Below are 22,023 nucleotides of genomic sequence, written 5' to 3'. Positions count from 1 at the left end.
ATAAAATCTGAGTTCAATTTGGGTCTGTTCACCTGCAGGACACTGTTAGCAGTGAACTGATGAGTCCAACATTTTGTTCTCTATAAGGAGTAGCAGGCAGTTTTGCTTTCCTTGATTCCATTTCCTTAATTTTTCCTTCTAATGCTTCCAGCTTTCTAAAATTGAAAGCAAGCACATTTTTAGCCAGTTTTTCTATGAAAATGGCACATGCATGCTTGTCATGCTTTTCTTCTTGGCTCCCATTTTGGCCTGTTCCAGCTGAATTTGCCAAGGCCATTGGAACCTCAAAACGTGAAGTTCTTCCTGCAGGAAAACCCCTGCAATGTCCTCACTGAGGGAAAGCTGTCAGAGAATTCCTAGATTTCTGAGGTGTCAGTAAATTCTGTGGAAGAAATGAGGATGCTTCATTCCCAGAGGGGCTGTTGCAGGAGTGGCTTTGCAGCTACACTGAGCCATGCGTTATTTCTGATTCCTGGTTTGGAATTTTGTCTTCCAGAGCTCCAGCAGTGGTCCAGCAGCAACCTCAGAGTGTGAACACCCCAAAATCAAACCCTCCTCGTCTGCCAATGCCATCTACTCCTTAGCTGCCAGGTCTGTTGGATTTTTAGACCTTACAGAGTGGGAATTGCAGGGTGCTGGTGCCAGGAACAGAACTGGCACAACTCTTCCAGTCTTAGTTTTAAACTCTGACAGATTCAAAACACAATTTAGAGAAAGCAGCTGAAACCAAAGAGCTGTGGGGAGTGGTGGGAGTTCCCCTGGGCTGTGGCAGTAGGAATCAGGCTCCAGTTGCCATCAGCTCTTTAATAAATTCACTTTTGAGTGGGGCTTTTTGTGATGTAAGCGTGCATGATATTGTCACTTCCTTTTGCATCATGACCTTGTGCTGGTGTGACCTTGTGGGCTGCATCCTGAAAACCAAATTATTTCTTTAGGCAGACTTGCTGTGAGGTGACTGTGGATTTTAAAGGGCACCTCGGTATTAATTAGATTTGGTGTAAATGTTTTATATCTTGTTTCTCCCGCCTCCAGACCACTGCCTGTACCAAAACTGCCTCCTGGGGAGCAGTCTGAGAGCGATGAGGACACTGAATACATGTCACCATCTTCTCTGCCTGTGGTGCCTCCAGGTCCTGCTGTGCAAAAACCAGAGCTCAAAATGCCTTTGGAAATGACTCAGAGTTTACGGTGAGATCCTGGCTGGTTTTGCACTTCTTCCTCCCAGCTCTGGGGCAGCACATTTGGGACATCAGGGTGGGAATTTTGTGTGCTCAGATTTCTGAATTCCCCCAGTGATATTCACCAGATTTTGACTAAAATAGCAATAAAGGAAATGTGACCACTGCTCTTGTGCAGAGTCCTTGTACAGTATTAAAGGACTCAGATATCCCCTTCCTTCCCACTCCATCTGCCAAGGACATTTTGAGAGCAGAAACAGCTGAAATTCAAAACTCTTATTAAAATGTAATTTTCGGTGGTATCAGTTCTAGTGGTATCATTTTAACTCTTTTAAGCTGAGGTGCTGTACTGCAGTAAACGTTAATAGAGCATTTTCTAGAACAAATATTTCACAGAGCAGTGGTGATTTCACCTTAGAACAAGAAGCTGTGCACAAACTCTGTCACAGAGACAGGGTGGAGGTGGTGGCCACTGTCACCTGTGTGATGGGGAATGTCTTCTCTCCCTCAGAGTTTTGGACTGTGACCAGCAGCCCGAGGGCTCCATGTATGAAGCAATGTACAACATTCACTCCCAAGCAGCATCCTCTGCTTTCGAGGCTGTCACCACTTCTGGTGAGTGGGTGTGCTAAAAAACAGCTGAGGAACTGGGTCACAGTGAATTGCTCCCAGTGGAACAGCATTTTAGGCTGAATTAAAGGAAATACATTTGTTTTTGTTGTTAAAATAGCTGGGATGTATGTGGAAGTATGAGTCTGTGCATGCACACTGCATCTATCAAGTATTTTTAACCTAATTTTCCCTTCTGCAAAGAACTGCCATTAAATGTGAGGTTTTAACAGCAAAACTTTAGTTCTGTGTCCCATCAGCGTTTGGAAAATGGGGGAGCAGAGCCTGCCTTGAGAGACAGCTCAGCCCCAGAGCTCAGAACGTGCCTCCTCTTCCAGATGAGGGGAACCTGGCAGCAGCCACTGCCAGCAACGGCCCTGAGGAGTCAGAGAATGAGGAGGATGGCTACGATGTCCCCAAGCCCCCGCTGCCCGTTGCCACTGCTCGCCGCACACTGTCTGATATCTCCAATGCCACTCCTGCCTTCAGCCGAATGTCCTTGGAAAACGACCCTGGCACAGGTCTGACAGCTCTCCTGTCTCTCCTTGCTGCTGCTGCCTGGCTCTGCATTCTTTGAAACTTGTCTCACTCACTGAAGATTTTGGACGTAAAGGTGTAAAATCAGGTTTATGAGGCAGAATTGTACTGGTTCTTAGGCTTTTTGTTTGATTTATTTTAGCTTTTGTTTGATTTATAGCTTGGAATGTGCTGCCTTGGACATTTAATCCCCAGGCTTGCAAATCACTCTGAAATCTGAGTTAGGAAAAGCTTTTTTCAGCTTAAAGTATATTTCTTAAACCACTGTTTCCTGCAGAGCATAGACTATTTTTGTACCATGGTGTACCGGGGCGTGAGACAGGATTTCCCATCCCTGGCAGTGCCCAAGGCCAGGTTGGATTTGGGGTTGGAGCACCCTGAGATAGTGGAAGGTGTCCCTGCCCGTGGCAGGGGCTGGAAGGACCTTTGAGGTCCCTTCCAAGCCAGAGCATTCAGGGACTGTGTCCCTGTGCCAAGTGGGAGATGCAGGGCTGGCCTGGCAGGGTTTGTGGCTCTGCCAGTGCCTGCAGATGGCACAAGTGTTCTGCACACAGCTCCTGATGCTCTCAGCTCCTCTGAGCAGGGACCAGGGGCTCAGCAAGGTCAGCTTTTTGTCCCTGGGGAATAGAGGACATCGTGTCCTTCTGGCTGCAAGGCACATTCTCTGAGGGAAAAACTAAAGCCTCGTGTCTCCTGGAGCCTTTCTGAATAATAATTGACTTATTCCCTGCTCAGCAGCTCTTAAGGAAGCTCTGAAACTCTTCCTGCTGGGGGTTTTCAGTCTGAATGTGCTGGTGATTTGCCAAGGAGGAGGAATGAGTTTCTTGTTCCTTCTGGAGGCAGAACCTCCTGTACCCAGAACCCCTTCCCCCAGTGAGCCTTCTCTTTTCCTGCTTCTCCATTCCACTTCCCTGACCTTCTTTAGCACAGAGAAGAGTTTCCTAGTGCAGAAAAGTTGATTATTTTTGCCCCACCTCCCCGTTTCACTTTTTAAATCTGTCCCTGTGTCTGTAGAGTTTGGCTGAAAGGGATAAAAAAGGAGCAGAGCGAGTCCCAGCCCCCCTCCCAGATGAAATACTGAGTTTAATCATTGACACTCTGTTTCTACAGCCCTGAAATAACACTGCTGTTGTCCTGCTTTAGGGGTAGGAAAATGTGGAAAATGCTGATTGTTACTGCTGTGGGAAGCAAGGCACTTGTGCAGGCAAGCCTGACTGCTGTGGGATTCATCTTGGCAGATTTATGCTCTCAGGAGCTGGACCCTGCAGTTTTAATTAATGATTTACCAAAATAACTGTCTTAGCAGTTGTCCTTTCAGACTGACCCATGGTCTCTGAAACTTGATCCAGCTCAAGCTGAAACAGCTATTCCAGAAGGCAGTGTGGGGCAGAGGAGTGGGCAGACCTTTTTCTCACATGTACAAAAAGCTTTTTATGTGTGAGAAACTTGAATTCTGAAGATGAGGGAGCTGGACTGAGCTGTGGTCGCTGAGGAAGCTTCAGGGAATCTGGTTCCTGAAGAGCCTTCTCTGTCTTAGGGCTTTTGGTGCAAGTTTTTCAGAAAGGCCCCACAATGCTGCTTCTCTGAGCAAGCTGCAGTGCCCACTCTTAAAAGGGATTGTGTGGACGTGATTTGTCTGTTGTACTCCAGTTCTGCTGCCAGAAAACTCTGTGGAGTGCCCTGAGGACTTTTTCCAGGAGACAAATAAATCTTTAAGGTGATGTCAAACATCCGTGTAGAAAAGTTTCCTGTGATTGGCAAAAAATGCTTTCTGCAATGATACAGGAGGTTAAAACTCAGAAATAATCAGATGCTGGATGAGCACGTTAAACAATGTGTTTTTTCCTTGGAGAGTTTGGTGACTTGTTTGGTTTATTGGCTGTTATTTCCTCTTCCCAGCAGTGCATGATGTGGCTGCAGGGCAGTGTCACATCAGAATGACTCAGGGAAAAGCAGAACAGGCTGAGCTTTATTGATCTGCCATTAGGCAGGGAGAGCTTCAGCAGAGGAAGAGGAGAACATAATTCAGTTGCTGACCCTTCAGAGAGCATAATTCAGTTGCTGAAGCAGTTGTGGTGGCTGAGTTGGGACTGGGTTTGTGCACACAGAGACGAGGGAGCAGTCTCTGGGCAGTTAAACCGGGGGTTCTGTCTGATTCTGGAAGGAAATGGGATGTCTGGTGCATTGAATATTCACTAGGTCATTTTTTCCGATTCTAAGGCTGATATCTGAGCTCTGCTTACACTCATAGATCCTATGACATTTTTTGTATGGTTTTATCTTAATAAATGAGCCTGATGAGCCTTGCTAATTAAGAAAAACCTCGCCAGCTGTTTTTGCACACAGGCGGGGAAGCTGAGCAGCTTGGGAAGGAGGATAAAAGGGTTGGAGAAAGCGGCAAAGCTCAGTGACAGCGTTTTGAAGTGCCATTTATCCCCCTGCTGTCATCTCAGCTTCGTTCCAGACAAAATTCCCACATCTTTCCGTTGAAGTGATGCACTCGTTTCTCCTTGCAGGTTTTTCGGACGGCTCCCAGGTCCCCGAGCGGCCGCCAAAGCCGCTGCCCCGGCGGATAAATTCCGAGCGGAAAGCCGGGAGCTGCCAAGCAGGAGGAGCCAGCAGCGGGGCCAGCTCCTCCCTGCACCTCTCCAGCGAGATCGAGAACCTCATGAGCCAAGGCTACTCATATCAGGACATTCAGAAAGCTCTGGTCATTGCACATAACAATATTGAGATGGCCAAGAATATTCTGCGGGAGTTCGTGTCCATCTCCTCCCCGGCGCACGTGGCCACATAGCACACGAGCACCTCCACACCTGAGCTGCTGTGGACCAACTGCCTGGGCAGCTGCTGCCCAGCTGTGCACCAAAGGGGAAGGGGGTTCCTTTAGAGACTTCGTGCTGAGGTCAGTCCTGCCTCTTTAAGAGAATCAGTTATCAGGTTTTCGTGGTTCCAGATTTCAAAGCAGTGGGATGGAGCGGAGCGGTGTTTTATACAGTGTATGTCTTGGAGTCCTTTACCCCTACCTCTTGTCTGAGAGAACAGATTTATTTCCAGGGTGTTGGTAGGGAAAGGTATCGTGACAAGGGATCCCCGAGCCGATGCCCTGGAGGCTGGGGGGAGTTGTTTTGTGCTGTGAATTTTAAGTGGATGCTCAGAGAAACAAAGTCTCGAGGTCGGTGTGCTGTGTCCTGTGGTTCATGGTACTAGGTTTGGATCTGTTCGCTGCTGTGTGTCTGGCTCAGGCTTTTTAGAGAAGCTGGGAGGTCACCTTCTGCTTGGAATTTATAGGAGACCTTGGAAGAATCCTTTGATTGCTTCCTGTTGGCCGTGGTGTGTCCCTCTTGCCTGTAACAATAGCAGTTATTGCTTCTGATTCCAGTCCTCCCTTGCTGCCTGGAGATGGCAGGATGAGCTTCTGTCAGGGATTTTGGTCCTGGCAGTGCTGGGAGTTGGATTTCTCTCATGTGTGTGCTCTTGCACTGGCAGCACCAGATTCCAGCAGCTGGAGGAGCTTGGCGTGGTTTTGAGGGGTGGGAGAGGGGGCAAAGAATTCGAGCAAGAGCAAAGAGCTGAGGCTGCTGCTTCTCTCTTAGCCTTGAGCATTTTGTGCTTCAGTGCTCAAATGTGATTTGTGGCCCTGCTGGGCTGGAGCAGCCGTCACTGGACACTCCCATTGCTCTTCCCTAGGAATGTTGCACCTGGTAAATAGGATGTTTTATTTATCTTCATTGCATGGTGGCTGTTGCAGACTAGTGGCCTTCACACACATTCCTCCAGAGAGCTTTTGCAGGAGCCATCGTCGTGCCGGGGTGTTTTGTGGAATTGGTAGATGCAGCTGATGTGTTTGTTGGAATTTCACCTGCTTTGCAGTCACAGAAGTGCAGCAGTTCTCTGCATGGCTGCCCAAACAACTTGGGGGCTCTCCTTTCCATTTCCATTTCTCTAAGGTATTGCCAGGTCTGGTGTTAAAACAGACCTGGGGAAAAAATTCTGTATTTGTGAAGTGATCACACGGTTTTAAAGGTCAGAACTCAGCTGTTGCATCGGAAAAACCTGACTTGCCTACTCAGCTACTTAACTCTGTTCATGTTGGAGGAGTGGATGGTTCCTTTGGAGAGGATTTAGATCCAGGAGGCACAGAGAGATCACAGCCTGACAGCCTGAGAGGCTCTTGGCCTTTGGAGCATGTCCAGCATTATTTGCATCTCCCTGAGGTCAGCAGAGGTCACTGGGCTAAGGGCTGCAGCTTGGAATATTGCTGGAGTGATTCTGGCAGTCGGGTGCATTCTGGCCTTTTGAGGAATCCAGAGGCTGGGCCAGATGGCTGCAGTGGCAGAGAGGCCTTGACGAGTGTTAGCAGAGCAGAAAGTGGGTTTTTAATTCAAGCTGAGGTTTCTCTCTAGGCCTAAAGCTTTCTGAATTGCTGCAGTGGCTTCCAGGCAGGCTGAAGTGTCTCTCTTTACTCCTCTGCTCTCTGTAGTGGAGAAAACACTCTCAGACAGTGTGGGGAGATCTCCTGCCAGCTCCCTGACCCCACCCTCTGCTGTTCTGGGCTCAGGGCTGCCAGTTGCCAGGTCTGGCAGTGGGCAGGGTGCTCTGCAGGGCACAGGGCTCGGGCAGAGCCCTGGGCAAGCTGGGCTCAGTGCCTGGGGGAGGAAGAGGGGGAGGAAGAGCTGCTCTTCCTCCTGTGCCCCCAGTGCACCCCAGGGGTGCCAGCCCTGCTCCCTGTGGGATGTGTGGGAGCCTCTGGAGGAGCAAGGCCAGCACTGGTGCTGCTGAGGCAGGAGCAGGGGACAGCTGTGGCTGTTGTGTCACACTGAGGAGCCCGAGCAGCCAAACAGTCCCTTGTCCTGGAGATCCAGGTGCAAACCCTTTAGTGAGGGGTTTATTTCCCTCTTTTTCACACTCCCACTGGGCTCTGTGTTGGTTTGGAGCCGTTTGGAGTCTGCCCTGCTGTGTGAGCTCAGTGTGGCTCCTGCCATGGCTGAGCCAGGCTGATCCAGCCAGCTCCAAAGCCTTACCTCTTGTCCTGCCCAGCGTGTGTGGCACCAGTGATTCCCTGTCCCCTCCAAGCCCCTCAGGGCAGGCTGGCTGTCATTTCCATGAAATCCTGCTTGGCAGAGCTGTTCCAGGCCTGTCTTTGGGGTTTATGTGCCAAGAGATGTTCCTGTGGGTGTTGTTCTGGGTATTAGAGATTAGAGAGAGCAATCTTTGTGGCATGTATCGCTGATTTCTCTGCATGTGTCCTTTCTGTGCATTTGTTTATGTCTCAAACTGATTTAAGAAACTTAAGTCTTGCCTTTTCTTCCTTAGACACGTTAAGAATTTGCTGATTCCACTGAGGGCAGCAGAGTTCTGGCCATGTCTTGTGGCTGTGCTCTGCCAGCTCGATCCAGGCACTGCCCAGTGGATTTTTCTTGTTCTTTCTAAGCCCAAGATTGATTGCTCTTCTTTCCCTTGACCTCCCTCTTCTTTATTCTTAAGAAAATTACCTTTCTGATGCTACTTTAAAAAGGAAAATCAACCCAAATGTCTAGTGCCTTTCTTAAGGGGATGCTGCATGGCCAGGCTGGATCTGAGAATCCACCCCTCTGGGGAAATGAGCAGAGCTGGACAAGCAGCACCAAACTGCTTTGGGAAGGGGTGAAAAGCGGGAGCAGGAGAGATGGGCAATGCTCACTTGGACTCTGACACTGTGTTTTGTAGCATTTCAGCCGTGCAGCTTCCGTGTCTGGACTGGTGCTGTGCCGAGCTCGGGGCCAAGTCAGGATGGTGGGATGGGGTGAAAAATGCTGGGGGTGTCCTCCAGCTGTCCCCAAAAGGAGCAGGAAACACTCCCAGAAGGAATGGGGAACACTCCCAAAAGGAGTGGGGAACACTCTCAACAGGAGTGGGGAATGCTCCCAAAAGGAGTGGGGAACACTTCCAACAGGAATGGGGAATGCTCCCAACAGGAATGGGGAGTGCTCCCAACAGGAATGGGGAATGCTCCCAACAGGAATGGGGAACACTTCCAACAGGAGTGGGAAACACTTCCAGCAGGAGTGGGAAACACTTCCAGCAGGAGTGGGAAACACTTCCAACAGGAGTGGGAAACACTTCCAACAGGAATGGGGAACACTTCCAAAAGAAGTGGGGAATACTCCCAACAGGAGTGGGGAACATTCCCAACAGGAATGGGGAACATTCCCAACAGGAGTGGGGAACATTCCCAACAGGAATGAGGAACACTCCCAACAGGAGTGGGGAACATTCCCAACAGGAATGAGGAACATTCCCAACAGGAATGAGGAACACTCCCAACAGGAGTGGGGAACATTCCCAACAGGAATGAGGAACACTCCCAACAGGAGTGGGGAACATTCCCAACAGGAGTGGGGAACATTCCCAACAGGAGTGGGGAACATTCCCAACAGGAATGAGGAACACTCCCAACAGGAGTGGGGAACATTCCCAACAGGAATGAGGAACACTCCCAACAGGAGTGGGGAACACTCCCAACAGGAGCAGGAGCTGTGGGAAGCGGGAGGTGCCCTCCTGAGCAGGATCCAGGTGATTTCCTGTGCCCAGAGAGCAGGGATCCCAAATCTTCCCCTTTTTTTGTGCACGTCCTGGCCCCAGCCCTCCCCTGGGGCTCGGGGCCTCCAGCACCAGACTGGTGACATTGCTGTAGCAATCCTGAGGCAGGCTCCTTACTGTAAATGTGGTTTGATTGCTTGGTTTGTTGGGTTTTTATTCGTTTTATTATTTTTTTTTCAGTTGAGCAAGAAAAAATGCAACTCCCAGGGCACCTTCTCAGAGGTGCCACTTTAAAGATTAGTGGGGAATAAGGACATTTATTTTTAAAGTTCCTCCTAGAAATCTTTTTTGTTTGAAATTCCCAGTGAAGGAAGAATTGCTATTACTGTTCTTCTTTCTCACGGATGACAAATACCAATTTGTAAAATATCAGTGTTAAAAAATGTTGAGATTTTCACGAGATATTTTAAAAAAAAAGTATAATAGTGTCATTAATATAAAATTATAATAGCAGTATTTAATCCTTTCAGATCTGTAAAGAATAAGGAAAAACAGAAGGTAAATATTCTTACAGAGAGTAGCTGAGCTTTAAGGTTCACTTGGTTTAAAGTCCTCATTTTGTTTGCAGATGCATTGTTAATGTTTAGAGGTTATACTAATGTTATTTATTAATTGTTTCCATCCTTGTATGCTGCCCACTAAGAGCTTCTTTGTTTGGGATTTCATTCACCTGTGTCAGTAAGAAAGAAAACAAAACAAAGTTTTATTTTTAAATAAAATTTCCTTTGTTGTAGCAGATGGTGTGTGTGTGTTGTGGTGCTTCTGTGAGTGCTGGAAAAAGAAAATTTTAGGATTTCAATCTCCTGGATCCTTTGCAGACTGACTTTGGAGTTATTTTATAATTATCACCACAATTATCTGTTAAATTCAAATTTATATTCTGGCCACTGACAGAGGCCAGGAAAGATTTATATAGAGATTATAATAATTAAACATATTCTGAGAGAATCGATGAATAAAGGCTCTAATCCATCAGGACCAAGAAGAACATGAAGCTACCACCCAGGAAGAGAATCCATGGGAATATTCTGCAGACTTTTAAAGTTACTGCATGGAAATGATAGAAATAAATAAATAAATATCTCACACAATTCTAGAACTACATGTATATGTATCACCATTCTAGAACAGAGTTATTAGAATATATTATGTGTTATTAATAAAGATAGGAAAATAATCAGTATACATTTGAATCCATTAATTGAACACTCATTGATTCTATCACTATATCAATATTTCACATATGAAGTAGATATAATAAATCCAGGTTCTGCCACACTCCAGCATTCCAGAGCCAGGAGGGGCCCAGAAATGGAGCAAACAGGGCCACAGTGGCCCAGCTGAGCCCCCAGGACATTTGGGGACAATGGGGACACTCAGGTCCCAGGGGACCCCCGGACAGCTCAGCGAGGCTGGCTGGGGACACGGGGGACACCTGGCCTTGGGAAAAACCTCTCCCAGAAGCCACTCTGGGGTGAAATGAGGGCAATTTGGGTGAAATGAAGACATGGGGTTACTTGAGGTCATTTGAGGGCCTGTTTGGGGTTACTTGAGGTCATTGGGGTCATCTGAGGTCATTTGAGGCCCTCTTTGGGGTTACTTGAGGTCATTGGGGTCATCTGAGGTCATTTGAGGCCCTCTTTGGGGTTACTTGAGGTCATTGGGGTCATCTGAGGTCACAGGGGTTACTTGAGGTCATTTGAGGATTTTTTGATTTTTTCCAGGGGTTACTTTAGGTCATTTGAGGCCCCATTTGGGGTTACTTGAGGTCACAGGGGTCATTTGAGGTCATTTGAGGCCCTGTTTGGGGTTACTTGAGGTCACAGGGGTCATTTGAGGTCATTTGAGGCCCTGTTTGGGGTTACTTGAGGTCACAGGGGTCATTTGAGGTCATTTGAGGCCCTGTTTGGGGTTACTTGAGGTCACAGGGGTTACTTTAGGTCATTTGAGTCCCCAGTAATTGCTCAAGGGCTCAGATGAGGACACAGGAATTAATTCTTACGAGCTGGGGCCAAGGGAGAAGGGACACTTTGGTGTCACCCATCATTTGCCCTCTGTCCTCTCAGGGTAGTGACAGGGGCTGGTTATTAGCTTTATTAGTATCTTTTATTAATTAACAGTATTAGTTTATTAGTGTTTATTATCATCTCCTGTATGCTTTAGCATCTACACTATTGGTATTAGCTATTAATTCAATAATCGATAAATTCTAATAGTAAATTCTATTTACAATATTATTTTTTAAGATCCAGTGGTATCATCACCTATTGCAGCCTAAAACTAGCATTATTTATTATTTATTTATTATTATTACTAGAATGAGCCGATTTATTGGCATTGGCACTAATTAGTGTATTATTAGCAGCCACAGGGGCATAAATGGATCCTGTTGGAACCTCCGTGGGATTATGGAATGCCCTTCCCACCCTTCTGTCTGTGGGAACAAACTCCACCACTCAGCTTTGAATCCGTACTTTATTTTTTCACATATATAAAAAAAAAAAACCTTGCAAGTATCGGACAACCAAAAAAAAAAAAAAACCACAAACAAACAAAAGAAAAGAAACAAAACTCCTGGAAATGTACACACAATCCAACAAAAATATATATAAACCAAAGCTTTTGCTCGGACACCACGTGGAGCAGGCGGGGACGGCTCCCCTCTGTCAGGGCTGGGACACCCAGGGGACGAAGCCTTGTGGCCAGCAGAGCTCAGAGGATGGGAGGCAGAGGCAGGAGGGGCTGATACCCCTGGGATGAGGCAGGGCAGGGCTGGGACAGAAGCTCGTGGCCGGTTCTTGCCCATCTCCTCTCCTCCCCGTGGGGCCAGAGGTGGCAGCGAAGCACAGAGAGGAGTTTGACCTGGGGCTGGCAATGGCTGAGCACAAAAAAACCCTGAGACATCACTGACTGGCCCTGTCTAATATTGAATTTCAGTCTGTGGGAGCTCTGGGTCCCGCTGTTGCAGCAGCTGGGCAGCATCCCTACAATAAACCAAATTCAGAGGGGAGAGGGGAGCCCTGCCCCTCGGGTCAGCACAGCCCCGGAGCAGACACCCTCAGGCCTTTCTGGAGATTGGCACCCCTTCCTTGCTCTGCCAGGTCCTCTCCTCCCGTGGGATCACAGCACCGCTGGGATACATGACCCAGGAACGGTTCAAAGACAAAGCAAAGCACTCAAACCCTCTTGGAAGCTGCAAACACCTCTCTAACACACCCCCCTCCACTCCTCTCTCCTCCAACCTCCACCCACTACAGCTAAGGTGCCTCAGACATCCCAAAACCCAAATTTCACCAGCCTCTCTGAGCAAGGTCAGGGTAAAAAGAATGCGTCAAAACCTTCCCACAACGCGTACAGAACAGATTACCTGAAAGAGCCTCAAATCCTTCCACCAAAGTAGGGATTAATGGGATATAATTCTTCCTAATATTGCTGTGGCTTCTCTGGAGTAGTAAAGCAAGTCCAGCTTTGCTGCTAAGGCAACACCTGCGAGCCCAGGGCTGAGGTAATGGCCAGGTGAGTCAGGGAGGTGTCCCCAGCACGGTGACACACGGGTGCTCTCTGGCCGTGCTCCCCAGGGGCTGGAGCAGGGGTGGGAGAAGGCAATCCAAGAGCAGGAAAGGTTTGAAGGAAGAAAGCACTTAGTAGGTTTCCTCTCTAGTTTCTCAGATCGATGTATTTCTCGCTCTTCAGTTCCGCCAGAAGGGAAAGGGAGAGGGAAAACACACGGTTAGGGATGAACACAAACCCTGCAGGGCTGGCAGTGACACACAGGGGCTTGGGGACAGCTGGGCACCCCAGGGTGGCAGCCACCCCGAGGGGAGTGTGAGCTGTGCAGAGGCAGGCAGGGGCTCTCTGCTGGCCCGAGGCAAATAAAACCACAGTGGGCTCAGGGGCTGCATCTTGTGGCTGGCACGGGCAGTGGTGGCCCAGCAGTGACACAAACATCCCAGGTGAGGGGAAAGCACATGTCCCAAAGGACTCATCCCAAGATCTCTGCCTCAGAGGACCCGTTCCTGCTGCCTCTGCTCTGACTTCTGGCCAGACATCTTTCTATTTTAGCTTCTTCTCCCCTGGGGAGCCCGGCTGCTGCTCCACGGAAGGAGGCAGAGCCAAGCAGGGCACTGCCACCAGCAGAGCTTTGTCACCTCCCAGAACTGTCCCTTCCCCTCCCTCCCACGGCCCCCCCGAGCGCTGCCGATGGATGATGGAGGCCCGTGCAGGGTGGGCAGTGCCGGAGGAGGGGAGCAAAGCATTACCTGGGTGCAGCCCCGTCCCTGAGCCACGCTCGCGGCCCCGGAGCGGCCCCGGGCGGGCGGTGCCCGTCGCTCTGTCCTACCTGGTCAGCTGCGGCTCTCTTCTCGCCGTTGGCGCCCTGCAGGAGCCCCGCCTCTTCGGAAAGTTTATCTGACTTAACTTCAACTACAATCTTGTCTTTACGGGCCTCTGGCTTTGTGCTAGGGGAGGGAGGTGACAATTTTTGAGACGCGTTGGCGATACCCGGGAGGGCACGTGGCTGGCCGAGCCCTGGGGCTCCATCTCAGGGGACCAGAGCGCTGGGGTCAAAGAGACTCCAGCTCACAGAAAGCTTTGGACTGCCCAGGGAGGGGGCCCTTGGCTGCTCTACCACTCTGCTGTCTCCTCCCTGCACGGCAGTGCCCTGTGGGAAGCTGGAGAAGCCACCGAGCCCCCGAGGCCGGGCTCCCACCCCGCTCTGCGCCGGGCAGGGAGAGCTGGAGCGGTGAGATGGGATGGGATGGGATGGGAAGCATGAGTGATATCAAGCACCCCCAGCCCCACAGGCCCCTGGGGGATAGGTGGCAGTGCTTACATGTCCTGCTTCCCGGCACGGCCACACGGGATCTTGCCTTTCTTGTGCAGGAAGTAGATGACAGCGCCCAGCACAGCCACCACGAGGATGGCCACGATGATGGCCACAATGATCACCCCTTGGCTCTCTGCTGTTGACTTTTGATCTAAACACAACAGGGAGAGGAAGAAATTAATGCCTGTCCCACTGTGACCCTCTCCAGCTTCCCTTCTGTGTTAGGAAAGGGCCCCTTCTCCCAAAAAAGCTCCAGTGCTTCCCCAGCTGCCTGCAGGATGCAGATTTCAGTACAGACATGCTCCGTTGGGGCAGTCTCTGTAGGAACACTGAAATTCTGCTCTGGGCTGCCATGCCACATGTGCCACAGGAGGGTGGATAACAGGAATTCCTGCAGGACACCAGGCCATCCCTCTGCTTCCTTGCCCAGCAGGTTTGGGCTGCAAGAAGCTGCACTTGGTGGCCTTGCTGAGGACAAGCAGGCAGCTTTCCACCGCTGGGGACAGAGCCTCCGCCTCCCTCCTGGCTTGGCAGGGAGAGAAGCAAAAACGAAGCAGTGCAGAGCCAGCAGCCAAGCTCCCTCCCCAGGCTAGAGGTGAGCATAACTCGTGTCCTGATGGACACCCTCAGCAGACTGACCTTTCCTGATGGAACCATCTGGAAGAGCAGGAAGGGAGGGAAAGACACCGAGCTCAGCCACCCCACGGCAGCACCGCACAGCCGGCGCCTGGGCCAGGGGGGACTGACACTGCTGGGGGCTCCTGGGACAGAAAGCAGTGCCCGACACTCACCCACCACCAGCTGGATGTGCTTCTCACTGACACCCAGCTTGTTGGACACCCGGCACCTGGCTCCCGCCTGCAGCAGGTCTTGGCTCACCCGCACCGTCAGGTTGCTGGCGATGTGCTGGTTGTCCATGTACTCGTGAGCCTGGGCAGGGCAGGCAGGGCAGGATTCAGTGCCTGGGCAGCCCCTCGGACATGCCAGGCTGGCCCCTCCCAGCTCTCACCGTGCCGTTGATGCTCCACTGGACGGTGGGCCGGGGGACGGCGATGGCCTTGCAGGTCAGGTTGACCACCTCGTCCTGGCGCACGTACAGCGGGGAGCTGATGGCCACGATCCGCGGCTTCCCTGGGGGCAGGGGACATCAGCACCCACAGCTCCCGGGGAAAGGGGTCACTCTGCACCCAGGGGTCACTCTGCACCCACAGCTCCCGGGGAACGGGTGCTGGGCAGGCAGGGGTCACTCTGCACCCACAGCTCCCAAGAAAATGGGTGCTGGGCAGACAGGGGTCACTCTGCACCCAGGGGTCACTCTGCACCCACAGCTCCCAGGGAACGGGTGCTGGGCAGGCAGGGGTCACTCTGCACCCACAGCTCCCGGGGAACAGGTGCTGGGCAGGCAGGGGTCACTCTGCACCCAGGGGTCACTCTGCACACACAGCTCCCAGGAAAATGGGTGCTGGGCAGGCAGGGGTCACTCTGCACCCAGACCAGGTCTTACCCTCAACAGCCACAAACACCTCCTTGCTCTGCTCCAGTCCTGGCACGCTCGGGGCCATCACCTTGCAGCTGAAGGTGTTGGAGGTTTCGAAGGTGAGGTTGCTCAGGAAGAGCTGGTTCCCTTCCACCAGCTTCTTGCCCTGTTGGGAAGGAATGTCCCCAGCAATGAGCCCTCTGTGCCCACATCCCAAAGGGGTTCAGCCCTCCCGTGCACAGCGAGGGAATCTGCAAGCACTGGACCTCCCTGCAGTATGGGCCAGGAGGTGACAATATTGGGGCGGACAATGCAGGTCCATGAAAGAGGGAATCCTTCCCCTGGCCTCTCAGGAGAGATGGAGCAAGATCCCGACTCTGCCTGATTTGCTGCAAAGCCCAGGCTGAGCCTGAGCACAACAGAACTGGGATGCCTACTCACCTTCTCATCCCTCCACTGGTATTTCAGGCCCACGGGGCTGTGGGCATCACAGCTCAGCATCACATTGTCCCCTTCACGAAGGGTTGAGGACGGCTCCATCTTCACATGGACCCCTTCAATGTCTAGGAGAGGGATGGAGACCAGGGCAGGGTGAGCAGAAGGGACAAAGCACCCACCACGAGGTCCACAGGGTCCAGTCCCCTCTCTCTTACAGTTCACAACAAGATCCACATCCTCCTCTATCTGTGACAAATCATCCAGGTCCAGGGACTGGCACCTGTACGTGCCATTGTAGCTCTTGTCCACATCGTGCAGCTTCAGGACCCCGCTGTCGGGCTCTGCCAGCGACGTCAGATCCTGCCACTCACTCATCTGCAGACAGTGGGGCACAAAGCAGAGTCCTTAGCCCCACACAGGCCCCCTCCCACCCGGCCACTGTGTCCCCCTCCCCAGGACCCTCCGGGCAGGGGACAAGGAGCAACCAGGAGACGTTTGGCAAGGGAGAGGTGCCCCGGTCCCCTCCAGCCTCACGTTTTTCTTAAAGAAGCTGAAGACGGGCGGTGGGTTCCCATCAGCCTCGCAGACCAGCGTCACGTTGTCCCCTTCCTTCACCAGCGTCGAGGACGGCACCACCTGCACCTTCAAGTGCTTGGTGGGGTCTGGGGCAGGGGTGGGCAGAGTCAGTGCCCAGCCCCACTGCAGGGCACCGGCGCGGCCCCCCCGGCCCCGGACTCACAGAAGATGTTGACCTTGACCCGCTGTGAGTCCAGGGCACGCCTCTGTCCCCGCAGCCAGTAGTGCACGGCGCAGCGGTAGCGGGAGTGGCGGTCCTCGCGCGTGACGGGCGCGTACAGCGTGCTGCTCACCGTGTACAGCCCGCTCGACTCGCGCGTCACCGTCGACAGTATCGTCACGTCTGCAGGGGACACAGCCACACAGGAGGGCTCCCTGGGGCTCTCAGGGCGCCGGCCCCCAGCCCCTCTGCCGAGCAGGCTGCCCATCCCCACCCAACTCACTGTTCTCCTGGTTGTGCAGCTGCTCCCCGTTCTTGTGCCACGTGATGTTGGGAGCTGGGAAGCTGTTTTTGCTCACGCACTTGGCAATCTGTGGTGGCAGAGACAGCCGTGAGCACAGGTCGGGGTTAGCAGGGAGCCTCCCTGTCCCCTGTGCGCAGCCTCTCCTCACCTCTGGGATTTCACTGTTGTGCACAGAGATGCCTCCTGAGTTGGGCTCAATCTCAGGGGTCTCGGGGACCTCTGGAAAGAAAAGCCACCCCACACGTATTAGGAGGGATGGGCTGGGCTGGGATGGGATCCCGGCCAGCCCCGCAGAGCGGCTGCCCAGGGGTGCTGCCCTCCTGTGTCACTCACTGTAGACGCTGAGCTCGGTGCTGCTCTCGCCCACGCCGTAGCTGCCAGCTCCGACCTGGCACATGAAGGTCCTGGCGTCCTGCAGTGTCACTGCGCTGATGGACAGGGCCTTGTCCTCCCCCAGTGACAGCCGCTTCTTGTAGTCCGTGTCGTCCTCCACGACCCCGCTGGCCGTGACGTGGTACAGCCTCACCTGCTTGTTGCTGCGGTCCACCTGCAAGGTGAGGGGCCAGGCTGGGCTGGGGAGCCCGGCAGCAAGCCCTGGGCTGGTTGCCACCCCAGCCCAGCAGCCAGAGCCGCTCTCCCAGGCCAGCACTCACGTAGAACCAGTCGATGTAGGTGTAGGAGGCATTCTCAGGGATGTAGAAGTTGCAGTCAATCCTGGCTGTGCCCCCCATCTCCACTTCCACCACGGCTGGCATGGAGATCTCCAGCTTGCTGGCTGCAGCTGTGGGACAGAATTTGCTGTTAGGGGCAGGAAGAATGGGGAAGAACGGGCTGTCCAAGCACAGCCTGTCCCCATCTCCATCCCCCAAAAGCTGTGGGGCAGAGCCGTGCCTTGTGCTCGCCACACCGTGTCCCAGCCCAGCAGGAGTGACAGCCAGGACCCCCCTGCCACACTGCCTTCAGCATCCACAGGGAGCCCATGGGCTCGGGCCAGCGATCCTGTACCCAAAGGGGGGACATGACCTGTCGTGCCCCCACCAGCTGTGTCCCCAGGACACCTTTGGGAGGCAGCACATCCCCAGCCACCACGGCCTTGGCACAGCCAGGACTTCCAGGTCCCTCCACAAGCTCTGATCCTGCTGCCCCAGCAGGAACCCAGCAGTCAAAGCATCCATCCGTGCAGCATTCCCAAGGCTTCCCCTGGCTGCTGCTCTGCTCCTGCCCAGCTCTGCCCACCCATGACACAGGGCCCACACCCCTGTGAGCGAAGCTTGCCCATCCCTGCAGCCTCTTCCTCCCAGCCCAGCTGCCCACAGCAGTAATGGAGCTGCTGGCCCTGCTCCAGAGAGGATGGAAAGGTAATGGCTATTGATCCAGGACAGGGCATGGAGCAGCTTCCCAAGGACTGGGAGCAGGGCAGCCCCAGCCGGGCAGAGCAGAGACAAGGGCGGCATCACAGCAAGGCTGGGAGTGTCACTGCCACCATCCCTGCCAAAGCAAAGGGGGCTCTGCACGCCCCGGGCTGGCACACGGCCCTGCAGAGGGGACAACAGCCTGTCCCCAAGCAACAGAGCCAGCCCAGGTGCTGGCTGGGGACAAGAGACTTGGAGGAAGCAGCTGTGTCAACATCTCCCTTGATAGCGCCCGCTCGGTAACAGCCACCACCGAGGCGACTTCAAAGGGCAGCGCCGTGCCCACAGAATGCTCTTTGTTTGGAGTGGGTATGTGGTGGCACGAAGCCAAAACGCAGCCAGGAGCCCTTCTGCCACAGCAAAGGCCCCGACACGCAGGACCAGCCACCTCAGAACTCCCCAACACACCGGTTTTGGCCCTCGCCCAGCCCCTCAGCGTATTACAGTTGGCACTAGGCAAAGGGGGATGAACAAATCACGGCACAGCAAAGAAGGTGCTGGAAAAACAGGTGAAAGTCCCAGAGATAAGCACGCAGCGGGGACAGGAAACTGGCTGAGAATACAAAGGAAAAGATAACTTGGCACAGGAGGCAGCTGCCCACCTGTACAGCCACGACTTGGCTGCCTGCTGCAGGAGGGCACCTGCACAGATGGGCAAGCCTGGGGCTGGGGTGTGTCCCTGCTGACCCCATGCTGCCTCCCCTGAGCCCTGGCACTCCAGACTGCAGGCAGCCAGGCCAGACTTTGCCTCTCCATCATTTTCAGACCTTCGGCAAGGGCCCCAGGCAGAGCCAGCCCCTGGGAGAGCAGCTGGCCCTCCCCCTGACCCGCTCGGCATGAGAGCCCTCAACCAGGCAGCGGAGCAAGCGAAACCATGAGCTCAGAGCTGGAGAATGGCTGGCATCCGGGGCTGGCATGAGGATCACAACCCTCCCAGCCGTCCACTGCCCTTGAGGAGGCTGATAGGGTCGCTGCAGCCCCCACCCTGCCTGGAAAAAGGGCTCACTGCTCCCCACCTCCGCTGGGACAGGCTGGAAGAGGGACACAAGGGGACACTCACAAGGTCCCCCACAACCCTGGGGACACAAGGCTCGCTTCTACAGCTCCAAGACCTTTTGCTCTGTGCGTGGGCAGGCTAAAGAGGCGCTGGGCACAGCCAGCCTGGCACAGCAGGCTCCGGGGACTTGGCCATCCTCCCTTGTGCCCGGCGCAGCTGCAGGTTTGGTGATGGAACCTGGGGAGCTCCATCAGCCACGCGTGGAGCAGCCCAGCTGCAGCACCGAGATCCATCCACCCCAAGAGCCTGGCACAGCTCCAGCCCGAGACCTCGGGATCTGGAGAGGGCGTCTGCAGGAGCGAGCCGGGAAGGAAGGAGAGCCCCCGTGCCTTTTCCATCTGGCTGGCGGACAGCCGGCCGGCAGCCAGAGCTCCACAAGAACAAAGATTTGCTTTTAGAGCTGGGGAAGGGGGTGGGGAGCAGCACAGTCCCTCGCCAGCCTCCTGCAGAGCCGAGGTGTGCGGCGAGAAGGCGAGAAGTGCGGCTGCGTTGGTGGCACAGAGCCCCCGGCCCGGAGCAAGAGGAGAGGCACCGCAGGGCTCTGGAGCCGCACATGGGATGCCTGAGGTTTCCCTGGGTTTGTGTTCCCCCCTCGGAAAAACCAGCTGCGGCCAGATCCCGCCTGCTCCCGGCACAGCCACACAAGCTACCCTCCTATTCCCTCGGAAAGCTGCACAGATCCCCGAGCCGGGGTGCCCCAAAACAGCATCACCCGCACCCCGTCTTCTTCACAGAGAGAAGAAAGAGGGTGCAGAGCCCCAGCCCCGCAGGAAGCAGCGCCCAACACCTCCACACACCAACCGCCTCCGCCCAGCCCACACCCTGCCCGGGATGGGGACGGAGCCAGGGCTCTGCTGCAGCGGGGATCAGCACCTTGCACCCCAAAACAACCCCATCATCCTGTCAGGACCCCGTCATGTGCACCTGGAGAGGCAAAGCAATCAACCCCGCCCCGCAGCTCGGTGACAACACGCAGACACCGCTCTAACAGCCAGATCGCGGCGCACAAAGGGATGGGGTGGCTCAGGCAGCCCCGGGGTGGGCTCAGCTCCCCGTTCCAGCAGCTCTGGCTGGCCTGGGAATGTCTTGGCCGTGGCTCCTTGTGCTTCTGGGAAGCATCAAGCCTTTCACGTGGCTGGGCTTCCAAATACACCGACACCGCCAACCATTGAGAGACTCCTGGCTCGGCACATGTGCTGTGGGAAGGGGATCCCGGCACGGGACGGGGAGGGGGGAGCAGCCTGCTCTAGACTCCGCTCTGAGCCTGACTTTGGCTCCAACACCTCGGCCTGGGCAGGTTCCCAGCGCCGGGGCCACCTCCGCAGCTCAGCGGGGCAGGGAGCATGCAGAGCACCGGGACCGCTCCCGGGCCCCCGGCGAGGGGAGGGCGGGATGGAGCGGGGCAGGGCAGGAAGCGCAGCCACCCCCCGAGGGTGAAAATGGACTGGAAAGTGGATAAAAAAAGAAAGCACGAAAAAAGCCAAGAGAAACACAGCGCTCAGGGGAAAACTCCTTAGAAGGAAAGAGGTGGATGCTTCCTAACAACAACCAGCTCACCCCGGTGCGCGCTGAACGCACGTGGGTCACCCCTCAACCTGCGCTGCGCTGGGGGGCTGCAGAGGGGCCCCGAGAGCGGGACGGGGCACGCAGACCCGCCCCGCCGCGGATCGCGGGGCCGCCCGGGCGGAGACACACACTGGGAAGGGCCGATCCCACCTGGGCTGCCCCGACCCCGCGATCCGAGCATTCCCGGCGCCGCGCCAGGCACCGCCCGAGGGGCGCAGCGCTCCCGGCTGCCGGCGCTGGCCTCGCCGCGGCTCTGCGGGGACACCCCTCCGGCTGCCACCTCGGGGAGCTGCACAGGGGCAAAGTCCAGCCCCGCAGCCCCGCTGCAGCCCGGTGTCCCCCGGCGCGAAGGACATCCCCGCCAGGGCTCCGCGGGACCCCGCGCAGCGCCCCGGGGCGCTCCGCAGGTGCGCGCGTCCGCCCTTCCCGCACCGCCCGGCCCCGGCCCCGGCCCCGCACCGCCCTGCCCTTCCCGCAGCCACTCACCGCAGCAGAGCAGGAGGCAGCAGCCCCAGCCCAGGGCGAGCCCCGCCGGCCGCCGCCCCCCAGCCATGCCCGCCGCCGGCCGCCCGAGACTGAGCGGGGCCGCGGGCTGACGTCAGGCGGAGGAGGAGGAGGAGGAGGAGGAGGAGGAGGAGGAAGGCGTGGTGCCTGCCCACCGCCCGCAGCCGCTTATCCCCCCCAGCAGCAGCCGGGCGGGCGCCGCCGCCGCCCAGCCCCGCAGCGCGCCGTCCGGCCCCGCACGGCCGCGGCAGCCTCGGGCCGGCCCCCAGCACGGCCCCCGCCGCTCTCGGGCCGGCCCCAGCTGCGCCGGAGGGGCTCGCAGACCTGCCAGCTCCTGCCTGTCCGGGCGTGCAGCGGCTGAGGCAGGCAGACAGCCGGGCGCTGGAGGTGGGATCGCTCACAGACCCGGAGAAGGGGGCTGAGGCGTGGGATGTGTTTTTCAGAGTGTTTGGGGAGTGCCGGCGACACTCCCTGAGAGTCCAATGTACAGGTAGCAGTGGCGATAATCAAAGTGACCTACTGCCCTGCTCAGCCCCGGCCCCACACTGCCCTAAAGCCCAGCCACACCTGGGGGGGGGGGGGGGGGGGGGGGTCACCTTTGAACCCACGCCAAGAAAGGACAGACCCAAAACAGGGAGGCAAAACAAGGTTTGTCATTATCCGGGCTCCGACGGACACCTGGGAGCAGTTTGGACTGGGGGGGCGGAGCAGGCTGGTGTCCCAGGCGGGTCACCAGGGTGTGCAGGGTTGGCACCCCAGCCCCCGCTGAGCTTGGTGCCCCCCAGCCCCGCTGGGAGC

At 55.1% G+C, this 22,023-nt stretch overlaps 2 protein-coding genes across 3 annotated transcripts in view; one reads left to right on the top strand and one right to left on the bottom strand.

Moving 5' to 3' along the window:
• The window catches only part of CBL (Cbl proto-oncogene), a 35,767-nt gene extending 26,125 nt beyond the window's left edge, over window positions 1-9,642 (top strand). Inside the window, exons 12-16 of the mRNA XM_068172251.1 lie at window positions 497-591; window positions 1,033-1,188; window positions 1,690-1,793; window positions 2,126-2,308; window positions 4,841-9,642. Coding sequence (XP_068028352.1) covers window positions 497-591; window positions 1,033-1,188; window positions 1,690-1,793; window positions 2,126-2,308; window positions 4,841-5,121 — 819 coding nt within the window. The 3' untranslated portion in view covers window positions 5,122-9,642. The remainder of the gene's footprint in view (window positions 1-496; window positions 592-1,032; window positions 1,189-1,689; window positions 1,794-2,125; window positions 2,309-4,840) is intronic.
• A 1,031-nt stretch (window positions 9,643-10,673) lies between these two features.
• MCAM (melanoma cell adhesion molecule) lies at window positions 10,674-21,397 on the bottom strand. 2 transcript variants are annotated; one of them, XM_068172362.1, is made up of 15 exons: window positions 21,208-21,388; window positions 17,340-17,467; window positions 17,020-17,233; window positions 16,835-16,905; window positions 16,666-16,753; window positions 16,386-16,565; window positions 16,181-16,308; window positions 15,862-16,021; window positions 15,650-15,771; window positions 15,236-15,374; window positions 14,741-14,862; window positions 14,523-14,661; window positions 13,738-13,882; window positions 13,246-13,363; window positions 10,674-12,593 (listed from the first exon to the last, which is right to left on the bottom strand). In XM_068172362.1, exons 1-15 carry the CDS (start codon window positions 21,272-21,274, stop codon window positions 12,564-12,566), a joined length of 1,851 nt encoding a protein of 616 aa, XP_068028463.1. In that variant the 5' UTR covers window positions 21,275-21,388; the 3' UTR covers window positions 10,674-12,563. The 2 variants fall into 2 exon arrangements, with proteins under 2 accessions (XP_068028463.1, XP_068028464.1); XM_068172363.1 differs by lacking the exon at window positions 13,246-13,363 and having other exon boundaries at window positions 21,208-21,397.
• Window positions 21,398-22,023: the final 626 nt, after the last annotated feature.

This window comes from Anomalospiza imberbis, chromosome 24, assembly GCF_031753505.1.
Source record: "Anomalospiza imberbis isolate Cuckoo-Finch-1a 21T00152 chromosome 24, ASM3175350v1, whole genome shotgun sequence".
NCBI lineage: Eukaryota > Metazoa > Chordata > Aves > Passeriformes > Viduidae > Anomalospiza > Anomalospiza imberbis.
Note: the sequence above shows the minus strand (reverse complement) of the source record. Positions and strands in the feature narration are given on the sequence as shown.